General features: G+C 38.0%; 1 protein-coding gene across 1 annotated transcript in view; it reads right to left on the bottom strand.

Annotated features, from left to right (window-relative positions):
• Thsd7a (thrombospondin type 1 domain containing 7A) overlaps positions 1–15,603 on the bottom strand; it is a 405,762-nt gene that overhangs the window by 131,755 nt on the left and 258,404 nt on the right. The window contains exons 5-6 of the mRNA XM_060373993.1: positions 6,901–7,056; positions 5,062–5,274 (exon numbers count right to left, since the gene is read on the bottom strand). Coding sequence (XP_060229976.1) covers positions 5,062–5,274; positions 6,901–7,056 — 369 coding nt within the window. The remainder of the gene's footprint in view (positions 1–5,061; positions 5,275–6,900; positions 7,057–15,603) is intronic.

Genomic DNA, 15,603 nt, shown 5'->3' on the forward strand with positions numbered 1-15,603 from the left:
TGAAAAATAGAATAATATATTGTCTCATCTGTCCCACTCCGGGTCCCATTATCTAGAATTAAAAATGTTCAGTGGTTAAATGTTTATTCTTGTGTTTACCTCAAGATGTTGTAAGGGTATATGCTTATATTCCTCTTGATACTAACTACATAGGATTAATGAAGAATGGCATGAAGTGCTCAGGGAAAATAATGTGCTTCTGCCCTTCGCTCTGCTTAGATGACGATACTCATACATAAATTACAGAGGGAAGAAGTCGGCAGTAAAGTTTCTGAAAAGACTAGACAGTCACACAGTGCGTCACTGCCAAAAGTAATAAAATCTCACGTAGATGCTTTCGGTCAATTCTCTTGGCACTTTTAATGATAAATTGAAATAGTTTCCCAAACAAGAAAAATTTTTGCTTTTGTGGTTTGCCTCATGCTAATTCCAACATACTATGACTCTAAACTGTACTAGTTACTGTTTTATATTCTTAATATTTTATTCACAAATTGAATACATAATTTTTTCTTCTTTGTTCATTTTGTGGCCAAGCACCTGATAAGAAGTAGTTAACGGGAGAATATTTCTTTTGGTTCACAGTGTGAAGGTGCTCATTATTTCATGGTCAGGAAGGGAGGATACAGAGGTATGGCCACGCAGTTGAGACCCCTCACCACCTTACATTCTGTCAGAAGAGGAGGCTGAAATAGGATAGGAGGCAGAGCCTAACAAGAAACTTCAAGGCTGGTTCCCATGTTCCTCTTTCTCCAGCTTTGTTCCATCTTCTAAACAGCCTACAAAGCTCACCAAACAGGTCTGTCAGCTGGAGATCGAGCGATCAAGCCTAGGAACCCATGGGTAACATTTTGTCTCCAAAGCATAAAGTTGACTTTTTTCTGGAATATTAGGAAATCAAGATGGAGGGCTACGACACTGAGTCTGTGGGTGAAATGGCTATCCCATTCTAGAATGATGACGCAAATGCTGCCAAGTGGTTCTCCTTGAACTCACAACTGCATCTGTAGTGGCTGTGCTTACAAACATTCTTTATATAGTTACAATATAATATAACAATTTTTATAGGGCTGGGATGTGCTTCAGCAGCAGAGCTCCTGCCTAGACTCACAAATACACTCCTTTAATTCATAAAATTATGAATCAGTTATGAGAGTGAATTGCGCCTGCTAGTATCATTAATCAAATAATATTTACTAACAAGGGAGAAGTAAGAATGATGGCACAAATCAGCCAGCATTTGAAACTGCTGCTGAATTTTAACAGTTTATAAAAGTTTAAGAAAGAACACTGAGCTCAGGGCATTCAGATTGAATAATGTCAACATTCCGAAACAGAAAACATTGATGCCATGATTTAGTTCGTTTCCATCGGAAAATAAGAAATAATATTTCGTTTGTAATAGGTACAAACTATGATGATACAACTTCCCCCCAAACTCTTGTTTATTTATTTTTTGTTGTTTGTTATGAGCTCAGAGCTCAGGCTAGTTTGGAACTTGTTAAAGTTGCTCTGGTTCTAACTCTTGGTGCTCTGCCCAGCCTCCCAAAAGCTAAAGTACAGCCGTAACTAGACCACCACACACCTATTGGCAGCTTAGTGGCCTTTGTTCCGCCTCTCACCAACCAATCTGGAAACAAAACCCTCTTAGTGCACCAAATCTACATTTTTGCCTAAAATATAAATGCATCATGAAAACTAAGGAGGAATTCGGTTTTCTCAAAGACATCACACCCTCAGGGTTGGGCTGTCCTCTATTCCTGATGTAGGATTTCTCATTGTGCTAGAGGCGTGACACTGGCTGTCCTCTTGCCTCTTGTTCTTCAGTTTTGACTGCACATAGGATGTTTATCTCTTCTCAGACTGTCCTGTGCTCTCTTCCCTGTGCCATTCTGCTACACACCCTTGTTTGCCAGAGAATCTACATAAAACTCCCTTGACCCTTCTCACAACCTTTCCCAAGCCTGTTCCCTACAAGACAATCGGAGAAAGAAACAGCAGCAGAATCCCTAATAGTCTCTGGAAGCCTACACCCGAATATTTCAGAACAGAGCAGAGACTTCAGATGCTTTTGTGTCGTTAACAAAGTCGTGAACTTTGTGAGGAATGTGAGACCAGAAAATGCTTTTTAATATTTTCCAGATTCACCCTCTCTAGTTAGTTCTTCATGTCCCTAGTTGAACTTTGGCTTAATTATGAAACAAAATCTATAGCTGCAGCTCCGGCCTGGGGGTAAAGTCTGAGCTACTCATCAATGTTGATTCCCTGGGGCTGATTTAATTACAGAGCAACATTTGGTGCAGCTGCTAAACACTTACCAGGTGACTCCATGATGATGTGGGAGCAGTATTTACAGGTCTCCAGTCTTGCTCACATGCCATGAATCAGTTATATACAAATATGAGCCAAGTCTTGGATTTATACTAAAGATTTGCTTGACTACGGGCTTGACTGTAGCTGAGCCAGTCAAAGTCTTAGGTTGCACCTTTATCTTTGATAACTCAGTATTGCTTATGGTGTGTACAAGGTCCATATACTACTTGGTGAGATGTCTTAGTAGAGGAAAATAGTGGCAACAAGACAACATATGCATACTTCTTAGCTGGTTAAGTTCATTTTATCAGTGATGTGGACAAAGGGAAACTAACTCACATGCATTATGAGATTCCAAGTTGTGTTTTGGTCATAGCACACAGCGCTTTGTAATACAATTGCACGTATTCAGCATGTCTGTGCTTTTTAAAAATATTCCATAAGAAAAAAAATGATTGCTTATGTTACTAAAACTTTTCCATTAACAAAATTAAAAACAACCACTGATATTGTGGCCATTCCGCTATATAAAGCATTCTTAATTTGTATAGTATCATTAAGATATTTACATGAAACAAGTCATATCTGATTATTTTGTGGATGGTTAACATGGAGGCAGAAATTTGCTGATTAATTCCCTTCTCTTTGAACTTTTTGTTTCATTCAAATACTCATTTGCAATACTTGGGATTAGAACACCTTCCTGGGATTTTACAGGGGCAAGAAAAATTATTTGAACTGAGAAAATGAATCAAGAAGTTCTCCCCAAACCAGGCATGGTGGTGCACTCCTGTCATCCTAGAACTCAGGGACGTAGAGGCAAGTGGATATCTGTGGGTTCAAGGCCAGCTTGGTCTACAAAGCAAGTCCAGGACAGAGAAGGCTACACAGAGAAACCCTGTCTTGAAAAAACAAAGAAACAGAAACCAACCAACCAACTAAATAAACAAAAAAGAACTATCAAAAAGAGAGTTAAATATCACTATTTGGTTTTCAGCAACCAAGATTATAATGTACAGCCAATTCAAATTCAGGTTTGAAGTGTGAGTGCATAGTCATAACTCAAAGAGAGGCAAAGATTTTTTTTTTTTTTTTTCTGTTTTGCTTTCCTATGTGCCAGCTTCAGAATGCCGATCTTGGTCTCCTCTCCTTTCTACTTTAGAGCAGAACGGGGGAAAAGCTAAAGTTAGAAGCACATAGCTTATTATACTTCTACAAAACAGAACAGAGGACATAAATTCATCATGAAAGATCTGGAGCAACAGTCTCCTCCTCCATGGTTCAGCTTCAAGAACCAGCTCAGATTCTACTCAGTGTTGCCCTGTGTGGTTACTGCAGACCCTGGACAGGATGACGGATTGTGTTTAAAAGATGAAAGGCTAATTTCTCAGTGATAGCCATGTCTGTTTCCCACCTCAGAGAATTCTTCTTGCTACTGAGCAACGACTGATCCACGTGAGGAAGCAATTTTGCTTGCTGGAAGAAAATAGGGTGGAAGGAATTATGACGGCTGCCAGATGTTGTAGCACCCCCAAGAGATGCCAGGATGCTTCTGCGTGTGCTGCAGACAGCATAAGCTGTCAGACCATGGGACCCTGGGGTTTAATGCTCATGCTTCGATGAGATGCAGAGTCATAGGATTTGAGTGTGAACAGGACCTTTAGAGACTATCCATCCAGAGGCCTTAAAGTGTGACTGAGAGAGTGTGAGCAGGTGGTTCTCTCCCGACCAAGAGCACCATTCTTAGGAAGAATGGAAATGTCTGATGTCAGTTATCACACCAGGGCAGAGTATTTTACTAAGCAAAAACTGACTGTAAAGTCCAAGGTCATCCTGTGGTTGATTAAAAGAACTCTGGAGACAGCATCCTCCACTGCCTCAACTACGTCCCCTGAAGGGAGGAGACACTGATTTAGACCCACAGTGCTGTGATAGGCTTTATGGCATGGAGGCTCGGAAACCAAGTCATATCATTAAGACAGATCAAAGGGGAAATGAAAAAGTTCTGGAGTCATGCCAACAATCCTTTTGCTAATTTATATTTAATAATCAAGCAAGTGAAACAATAGTACTTAGAAAATTTTGCCTGTCCCTGTCATTTTTTAAATTTGTTTTTCAAAACAGTCTCCTGCTGATGTAAGTTTATCTCACCACACCTCATCTGTTCTACTTCCAATTAACAACACTCTGTCCATCAACAGTGGAATGGGTAAAGATGTGGTGGATACACAATGGGATTTTTCAACCATAAAGAATAATGAAATTATATTGTTTGTATGCAAATGCATAAAAACTGAAGCTAATCGTGTTATGTAAATCATATCGGTCTCAGAAAGAAAAATATCACAAGTATTATCTCATTTGTGGGTTCTAAATATTTATATGGACCAATAAAATCTTGTATGTCTATATAACATGAAAACAGGAGGGAAACAATATAGGTGAGCAAAAGAGACTGACGGGGAGAATGGAGGAAAGATGCAGAAAGGCTGGTAGAAGGCAATCAATACACAGAGTCCTTATGAAATTTAGAATAATGTATAACAAATAGAAAACAATTAAATATTATTAATAAAAACACAAAATAAAATTAATACCCTGGGTAGTTAATAGATCACTGTACTTATCAACAATGGGAGAGAGACAGCGAGAGAGAGAAAGAGAAAGATTTGATTTTACAATAAGGTAAAATTACAATGGTCAGACTGAGCAGCTTTTCACTAAACTGTAATGAAGTGTGTGCCTTACCATCACTGTTGATGCATACAACCTCTTGAACTTGAGTGCCTGGCCCGCAGGCTTTTCCATTATCTGGTTCACAGTCTCCAAGTCTCACAGCTTTCCAGTCATAGCAGGACGGCTCCTCACAGGGAATGGCTTCCAGTAAGTGAGGGCAGTTTCCAGTTGCCCCAGAGCCTCCAGTAGGGTCGTTGATAATGCGCCGCTTCCTTAGTTTGAATCCTGAGTCATCGGGGAAGAAAAAAATGTATTGTTAATGCTAGAGTTTTAATATTTCAGAAAATGATTTAAACCCCTAGAGTGAATGCTGGATGAAGGCAGAGGGTAGGAGTTTTGTGCAAACTGAAAAACCACACTACATATTCCCAAATTTAAGCTTAATGTGAGCCCATGAATCATTTATTGACAGGAAGAAAGGAAGAGAGGAAGGAAGGAAAGAATTAAGAAAGGAAAGACAGAAAAAAGGAAGGAAGGAGAAAGGAGAGAAGGGAGGAGCAAGAAGAATGAAAATAGTTTAAGGTTCAATTATTCCCTTCTGCCCCTTTATACCATTGCCTTTGCCTTTTTTTCTCTCCCACATTCTTTCTTTCCCATCCTTTAAAGCTCCCTTCTCTTGACCATGGTGCCTTACTAACTTTACAATGTTTATAGTATTCTGAATTAAATTCATATATGGTTCCAAGATAACATCCACAAATGAGAGAAGAAATGCCGCATTTGTTTCTCTGAGTCTGGGTTACCTCACATAGAAAACAAATGATTAAGCATTGTGGGGGAATGGATAGAATATGAGTAGGATATAGGGGGAATACATTTATACAAAGACCTTTTGAAAAGTCATATGGAAACCCAGTAGCGTAGAGTTGGCCTAAAACATATGTATATACATATTTGAACAGAATTTAAATGGAGTTATCCTATAATGGAAGGATATTTTGACTAGACACCACATGCTAGAACAAAATAAAACCCAGTTATAGGAATGGGCTATTGCTTTCAAAGTTGTGCAGTGGCTTCCATAGACTCTGAAATATTGCAGGTTATTACTGATGCCCTTGGTTATCATCCAGAACTTGATGGTAAGACCTTATTGCTAAAGACAATTTGTAAGTGAGCCATAGAACATGGAAAATCTAAGCTTTATCAACCTTGAAGCTTTAGTCCTACTCAGACTTTCATAGTGTTAAAAGGTGCTCTTAGCAGGACCCAGAGAGAAGTAGTAACCATCTCTCTTATCCAGCTGTGGACCCTGAAAGCTACAGTAATGACCGGCCTGACAAGACATGTCTATCGAATCGAAAGTGGCATAAATATTATGGAAGCATGCAACCACTTTCTGATTGAATTTCAGTCCCATTCTGCAAAATAAAACCTATATTGGGCACGTCACCAGGGTCAAGAATCTGTAGCAATGTAGAACCTATGCTCTAGAGAAGAACCTGACACAACTGCTAAAGACTTATCATTACACCCATAGAGTAATGAAACTCTAAAATCTCATCAGAGAAGTTTCTGCTGAGGAGAGTGATTAATACAGAGACCCACAACAGGTCAAACTACATATAATAACAGATTCAATCCTAAATAAGATATCTGTACCAGGTCCCCTTTTCCCCAACTCACAGATCATTGTGATAGAGGGGCTAGAGGTCATGAATGACTACAAGAAAACAATGTTTTCCAAACAAGCACAACAATTGTTCATACAACCTTATGGAAGATTGACAGAACACACGAGAGCTACAAAATCTCAAGCCAGACAAGGAGCACAAGACATCATTTAAAAAACAGGTCCCAACTTGCCTCAGTTGGTGGTTGTTTTAAACAGGCCATATCATCATTACATACCTTTTTTGCCTTGCTGGTCATTACAGTTTTCAAAAGTACAAGGTCCCCAGGCAGACCAAGGTGAAACCTCGCATTCAACTGGACAAGGAATGTGGCACAGCTGTGTGGTGTTAGGAACAGGGCCAGTGCATAATTTTGAGTCCACTGGTTTTGAAGCTGTTTGGAGAAAAATATAGACATTGCTGAAGAATTAGGCAAAAACAGATGTACGGTCAACAACATGACTCCTATGTGTAGATGAAGGAGAAAATCTTAAGGCATTATCCCAAGATTTCTCTGCTACATACTGAAAATAAAAAGAGGACTGAAAATAATGAAAGAAAGAGTGCCACATTATCAAATAAAACTGGACCAGAAGTCTGATAGATTGCTTGGTTTGTAGCCAATGGGCCATAAGGTTAGTTAAGCAAATGCAACTCTACTAATTAGAAAAAAAAAAAAAACCCTTCAAGTGAATCCTAGACTTCTACAGTCATTCTAAGTAGAATAGTGCTTTAAAGGAGTAAGCACAGTAAAAAGGGGGCTATAGCTTTACTAAACTTGGAAGAAAATTCGTTGAGTGGCACCTGGTAGAATACCCTCCTGTCCACTTTGTCCTTTTGGTGTGAGAGGTGCCACATGGATATAGGGGGAAAATGATCAAGTGCTACCCTTGACTTCCAGGCTCAAGATGGATCCAATGATTCGCAGAAATTCTGTCCACCCTATTATCTGAATATCTACAAATCTAAGGGCTACTAAGGGACCTAACTTACAATTGCTTATGCTTACTCATAAATTTGTCAGTAAAGTCTGTGTAAATGCTGTTTGCCCTTTGATCTGTTTCTTTTGCTCTGTTTGATGACTGCTGATTGCTTTTTTGTATTTGTATTTTAAATGTATTTGACAGTTACTGTAAGAATAAATCTACAAATATATGTATATATAATTCATTATACTTACTGGTTAAGATGAATGAGCCAGGAAGATACATAAATCTCCATGGGCAGAAGAAAATTATCTCTGTATTTATTACTTATCTATCTACCATCTATTTTTCTACCACCTATTGATTAGCATTAGTAGTTATAATTACTTCTCCTTAAACAATGTTTTCTCTATATCTTCCTGTTAGAAAATAACTGAGAATTTGGATAGTTTGGATTTGTAAAACAAAGGACTAAATGAGGAGGTGCTGTGTATATTTTCATTCTTGTGAGGAAATGATATTAGTTTCTACTTGTGTAAGGATACATCCAGATACTCATATGGAAGTAAAATAATTTAAGCTACATATCTAACATTTAAATAAAAGTACTGAAAAATGTACATGTATTGCCAAAACTCTAAGACAGGTTGTGTGTGCTTGTGTATCCCTGAAGTCTTTGTACATAGAAAGATATATAACACAAATGATTTCTGTAGGCTATGGGAAACTTTCCTGGTTACATTTGATGTTTAAATATGTCAGGCTCTATTTTTTCTTTTTCCCCCGGTAGCGCTTACACATCTGTTCTATATACACACCACAGTGGAAATAATTGGCAGGGCACCTAGACTTTGGTTGGTATGAAGCAGAGTGAAGATTCTTGCTCAAGTCTAGGCATGTTGCATGTGCATCATAACACTAGCGAAAGCCAAGGATGGTGGATTGTGTTGTTTTCTAACAGGAAAGTACTCACCATATCAGTCACAGAATATACAGAAAAAAGTGCTTCATTTCTCAGATTATAAAATTCTAGATATAACTGAAACATAGTTTTCAAAAACTGAATCTTTCAGAAAACCTCAATAGACCAAAAGGTGTATGTTATGAATTTTAATTCAGTAAAAATTAATACAAATGAAAACTTTTGTTTGTAAAATCTTTCACACTGAAAAACTTTAGACATTTTGCTCCATAGAGACCTGAGCAGCTTCCATCATTCCCCTTAAAGTTACTGAAAAAACACTGAAACCTAGTAATATTACATAATATTAAAAATGATCATTTCTAAATTTGAAGTCTTTTGAGACAATTGGCTTAAAGAATTTATTTTATAAACAAAGTCAAAAACTTTAAGGACTTTTAAAAATTTAATTATTTTTGAAATTACATCATTTCTTCCTTTCTTTTTCTTCCACTAGCCTGTCCTTGCTTTGTTTCACACTCATGATCTATTTTTTCATTATATAATACATATATATATTGCTAAATATATAAATACAAACTACTCAATTTAAATGTTCTTTTAAGTTTGTATTGATTAATATAAGCCCAAATACCACTTAGGTTTCTAAAAGATATGTTCATTTAATTATTATAGTTGTCCAATGATTTATATAGGTCTCTATTAGATGACATGGTGCCTTATGCTAGCTTCATATTGTCAAATACTAAAATTTGAATTCCAGACTGGCCAGTTATCACTCATGTAACTATAATAACCTATATGAACCTCAGAGCACATATTTCATCTGTGGAACTTTGTTCTAGTAGCCCTAGCAGACTGAAATATGGTGACTTTAGGGTAGCTGCATTTAGGTAGACCAGCCAGTATGTGGGGCTGGCTGTAGATCTAGTTTGACTAAATATTCAATTTTTTTTCAACACTAACGTTAAGAAGGTTGTACTTTTTCAAAATCCTAAATGTTAGCGCTCTGTGATTTTTGTGGATAATATGCATGTTTTGAGCTGATTATTTTAATTTAATGTATCTATTAACACTTTTTTTTCTCAGCTAGGGCCATTATAAGTGGAAATTTGAGTCAATAGGAAGTGTTGAAGATTTTTATGTGTGCTGTTCTACATTGTGTCCTGTTTAAAAGAGGGAGAAGCAGGAAAAAAATATATTTTCAGAGCAGCAACAGATGGTGCATCTGTGCAGTAGGATTGGTAGGCCCTAGTCAAGCTGCTGACAGAATGTGTGAGGTTTCAATACTAACAATGATTGGCATTGCTGTAGAGATGTGTATTTTGAAAATCCCATGTTTGTAAGCGTTCTTATCTTTTACGAAACAGGGACAGGGAGAGAAATTACCTACTTTTGTCTCTATAAGTACTTAAATAGATTGTACAGTTCTGTGTGATGGGTCAGGACATCACCACGTTTACTTGCTGTGGCTTTGCATGGACCTCCTACGTCTCCTACCATGGCCAGCGGAAATAGGAGAAAACACCACACAGGTACTTTACATACTTGGACTGGAGCCTCACGATGGCTCACGCCTCCTTTCGGTATGTCAGCGGTCTCTGCTCTATATCACATTTAATACAGCAATCCCCCCCACTTCCTGTCTGAATTTGCTTTATATTCCTTTAACCCACCCATTCGGCCTCTGCCAACTGAACTGGCAGTTGGGAAAAGAGGTTTCCTCTCAGTGGAGTAGGGGAAGAGGATAAGGGGGAAGAGGGAAAGAAGGGGGAGGAGGAGAACAGGAGGAGATGAGGGAGGGGGCTACAATTGGGATATAAAATGAATAAATTGTAAAAAATTTTAAAAAAAGAAAAAAATATTACATTTCACTTTTAAACAACAACATATTCCATTCTTCTGGGTTCCCCCTTTGTTAGGCTGTAGCCTGAGGAGTGTTTTAATGTTTTACTTCACTCACGATTGGATTTGTCAAATCTGTGCAAAGGCTCCTTCAGAAAACTGCAGTGAAACACTACAAATCATCTCAGCTCCAGTATGAATTTCTTAAAAACAAAGACCAGATGTTGCAGAGACAATATCATTGTGTGGCAGTGCAGTTTCTTGACATGTGAGAAAATCACGTGGCACCGCCATGATTTTCATGATCTGTTCTCAGGGTTGCAAGAGCAGTTTTTCCATTTTTATTGCACGAGGCAATCGTTAGGCGGTAGAAGTAACTGGAAGGGAACTCCTAGGAATCGCATTCCAAAAACACAGGTTCACTCTTTTGGATGACTGATCTAGGAATGGGAACTTTGAAAGCGCACTCCAGATGATCCCCATGCAGTCATACTCAGACTGTTCTTTCACCACAGTTTGAGAATTGCAGCTAAATTGAACCACAGGATGCCATGACGCTGCGTGACTACAATCTACCCATCAGAAAATACCCGACACCGTCTAGAGCGGCTGTATGAACACCAGTGAAAGGCTGCTTGCCCCTGTCTTTGGCCACAAGACACCAAAGATAATTTCCTGAGGGCTATATTACTTCTTTTTACTGGGTGAAAGACTCATAGATATTTTTTGGATCTCTAATCCCCATTTTTATTTGCCGCCGTATATAAACCGAGTTCTTTGGACCCATAGCGTATTCAGTCTAATGCAACTTCTTAGAGGAGTGGTGCTCAAAATTCTAAACCATCTATCACGGCAGATCTCAAAGCCTGCCAGAGAATCCTCCTAGAGGATGGTTCCCCTCACCCCCATCTTTGTTTGCTAGTAAAGCCTCATTTCAGGCAGAAGGTTCAAAACAGAAGGGAAAAGGGAGGGAAAGTTCCCTAAGGCAGTTGTTCCTGTTCATCCCTAAGGACTAGCTCTCCTTGTGTTGGGTTTTAGCGGTCTCCAGTTCTCATAATCCCAGGCCGTTCATGAGTCGCAATACTCCAGGAAGAAACTGCATTGTTCTCTGAATCCCCAAACAGCACTTCCCACAATACAGTGAGTCTTAGTCTTGCTGTACATTGGAATTAGCTGGGGATGTTTTAAAACCACTGATGCCCAGATCCCTCTCTTAGACATACTGTTGAGGGTAATGGTTTAGAATAAGACCTGAACGCCAGGATGTTTAAGGGCTGTTCAAGTGATTCAAATGGAAACATAGATTACCAACCACTGCCCAGCTTATTCTAGGCCTGTTTTATTTTCCTTTCCCTTTTCAGACCATTACTATTTTTGATTTTTTTAAATGTCCCCATAGGTTTTATACATCCTTATTCAGCTTCTGTTGAGAATATTTATAACTTATCAATAGACCTTACAATTTATTTTGAAGATTTTTATTTTTATTTTTTTTTACCTTTTTAAGTAGCTCTGTGTCTTTCATGCTAATGCTGTAATTGATGTCAAGCCAAACTCATGTAGTCACACACAAACACACTATTTGTCTTTACCGTAGGGGATGTAACCTAGGACTTTGTACATGCCAGGAAGGTACTCTACCCCAAGCATTATCTTTAGCCCGTTGTTTAAGTTTTAAATTTTGAGACAGGGTCTCACAACATGGCCCTGGTTGGTATCAGTCTCACTCTATAATCCAGGAAGGCTTTCAACCTGCAGTTCTCCTGCCTGCCAGACCTTGTAGTGATATTTAAGTGACATAGTTATTTCTTCAACACTTTTTCTCTAAAACTTCATTTCCAATTTAACAACTTTAATTTCAGTCCATATTACTACTATTATCACTATCGGCATCATTATATGTTTTAAGTTCAGTGTTTCCATGTATTTAAATTTTCTTTTTCTCCGACAATAAAAATGAGAGTATCCGCATCAACCTCAGTGAGAGGGGTGATCACCCTCAGCGTACAGACCTCCCATTTATTCCCAGAGCTATTCTAGGAGTTTTCAAATATCACACAGAGGAATGGAATGGCTTTTTAGTGACTCATGTCACTCAGACTTAAATGGAAGCCCCATTTTAAATATCCACTACACTTGATTTTTGAAGAACCACTGGTTGTGGAGAAAAGTATGTTAGCACATTAAGTCGGGGTGCTATAGGCCAGAACAGACTGGGTGATTTAGGCCTCTGGTCTTGCATTACTGGGCAACCAGGTAGTATAAAATGTGAAAAGAATACTTGATAAAACATTGAGAGGTACATCCACAACCAGAGGTCTGGTATCAAAAGCTTTTAGCTAATCTTTTTTTTTTTTTTTTTTTTTTTTGAGATCATTTCTGAATCCATTCTTGGAATCCTCCTAGGACCCTCTTGGACATGGGTTTTCTCAGCTTACTTCTCTGGTCAGGGAATTATTCTACAATGGGCTCAGCTGTCCCGCAGATGGGAAGCCACATTAATTTGCCGGGAGTTAGGTCTGACCACCTGGCATCAAATACATTTGAGCAGCTACTAATATAAATTGGGAAGTGAGTTTCTTCTCAAGACTATGTGATTTAGTTCCGCTGGATGAAGCTCTCTGTAGCAGAGGAGATGGGGGAGGATAGCGATCCATAATAAATTAGCATATTTTGAGGAGGCTAGAGAACTTGAGCCCTATATTCTCAGTCTCTTGGCCACAGCTATCACACGGGGCATGCTTCCCCTAAAAGAGGCACATCTGAAATTGCGCCTCGCATTCTTGCTGAAGGATAATCTCAATTGCTGGCTTTACCTAATTTTTCAGATCATTTTATGCCTGACACGATTCCCACTGCAGTACGTGGATTCTTACATTTAAAATGTCACCGATTTGTTCATAGAGAAATGTAAGAAATTATCCAAGCTCACATGACTAACTAATTTCACTCTGTGTATTCCTAAGTGCTTCATAACAAATGCGGTTAGCTGCCATTTCTTTCAAGAAGTCAGCCTGTCATAAGCTATAATAAAGAATATTTTTTACTGAATAGAGAATTCTGAATTTTTTTAGCAGATATTTTATTGCTTCAAGGTTTCCGTTTTCTCAGACAACATTTCCACCCTCATTTATTACCTCCATCCACGTGTATGAATTGCACTTGATTTTTTTCTTCTTTCTCATCTGCTATACAATACACCCCGTTATTACTATTATTATTGCTTTGTACGCTTTCTTCTTGAGACATGCTGAGTTTCATACATCTGTAAGCTGATTCTTTTTCAAAAACTTCGATACGATTTTGACTACTACCTATTCCAACATGTTTTCTGTCAAACCAGTCTCCCTCCAAAATAGCACACATATTAGAAACCTTAATAACCAGTCACTGACTTTTTCAGTCCCACTGAATATTTCTTTTCTCTTTCCTTTAGATCTGAACATTTCTATATCTCTGTCTTCGGGATCAATAATCCTTTTATTTATAGAAGCAGTAATTTCTTTTTCTTTGACACCACTTAGATTTAGACTTGTTTTTAATCTCCAGTTGTAAAGCCCATTCTGTGATTTTGTGTATTGCGCTCTGCTTCTCATCCTCCTGTGTATTCATTCTTCCAGACAGCCTTTCCAATTAAGGCTTGAAGCAGGTGTTTCTTAGAGTCCTTCTTTACTGCATATCAGGGCCCTTTCAATGTTTGATTTTAGTGTTTTAGTTTTTTCTCTTTCTTTCTTTCTTTCTTTCTTTCTTTCTTTCTTTCTTGCTTGCTTGCTTGCTTTCTTTCTCTCTGTCTGTCTCTCTCACTTTCTTTCTTTTTTCTTGATAGAGGGTGTCTTGCCTTTATAACATATTAAGCTTATTGGGCACACTAAGGCATTGAAAGATCCTAGTGATTCTTTCAAGGTTGAGTTTATTCTCATTAGGCCTAGTCTCTTTCAAAATTGAACATAACTGAGACAATATGGTCCTTACTTTTAACCCGAGCTATTCAGCAAGTATCCTTTACCTTTCTATAGCTCACGCTCAGATATCTTTAGCATTAGACTATGTTAGCTCTTAGCTCTGCAGACAAAAGTCACCACTGTGCCTCAAAGATTTCTTCCTGTACATACACAGCCATACTCTGGCCAAGGACTTATGGCATATATACATATACGTATGTATATACATATACATATGATTGGGTTTTGCTTATTGGCCTCCAAAGCAAATCTTCTTGTTCTGTGTCCTGTCCTGAGATCTCCAGCTACTTCAGCAACACAGCATGTAGATTTTTTACTTCTTTGTATACCTGAGCCTGACATAACACTTATCTTCCCTTCTCTGTGGCAGGAAAGAACCTCCAGGAAAACATAAATGAAATTGCAATGCTCCGCTCACAATACGCTCAATCTTCGGTGTTTATTTTGTAAGTGCATACAATAGCTATTTTCATATTTGTCAAATTTCAGAGTTATATTTATTGGGCTGTTTCCAGGTCTATTATTTTTGGCAGGAAACAGAAGCCATAAATGTCTGCTTTGCTGATCATTTTGACTATTTACTTGCTAGGTTTTGTGTAACATTAATATTAACATTTATGAATGTTTTAGGTCTTCTGTCTCTAGCTACCACTGAAAGACATTCCGGTAGAGTTAACATTATCTAATAATCATATTTATTGATACTCTGGCTTCATTACTGGGTGATTATTTTTCTTTCTTCAGTTAATACTTACTGAATACTTAGTAGCTGTATTTTAATCTAATGTACAATGCACATAGTTGTATGATATTTTCTTGTTTATTTGGTTATAATCTGATTTCTTTAATTTGGTTATAATTACTTTCTTTAATTAAAATCACTTGATGACAGAAAAAAATTGGTTTGGGTTGTTAACATCCTATTTTGTACATTCAGAATAGTGCCTATAATGCACAGAGCACTCAGCAAAGAACAGGTGAAGACATAAGATGAAGACAGGAACTACAATGTTTGCCACCATCAGGTGCGTAGCTTTAGTAGATCACTGGCCTCGAGACTGAATTAGAAAATGTTTAAAAGGCACATATTCTGTAGATTGCTTTTGGTAAGATGGCCATTTTTACTATGTTAATCCTACCAAGCCATGAGCATGGGAGATCTTTCCATCTTCTCACATCTTCTTCTAATTCTTTCTTCAGAGATTTGAAATTTTTTTCATACAAGTCTTTGACTTCCTTGGTTAGGGTTACTCCGAGGTACCTTATGTCATTTGTGGCTATTGTGA

This window comes from Meriones unguiculatus, chromosome 21 (assembly GCF_030254825.1).
Source record: "Meriones unguiculatus strain TT.TT164.6M chromosome 21, Bangor_MerUng_6.1, whole genome shotgun sequence".
Taxonomy (NCBI): domain Eukaryota; kingdom Metazoa; phylum Chordata; class Mammalia; order Rodentia; family Muridae; genus Meriones; species Meriones unguiculatus.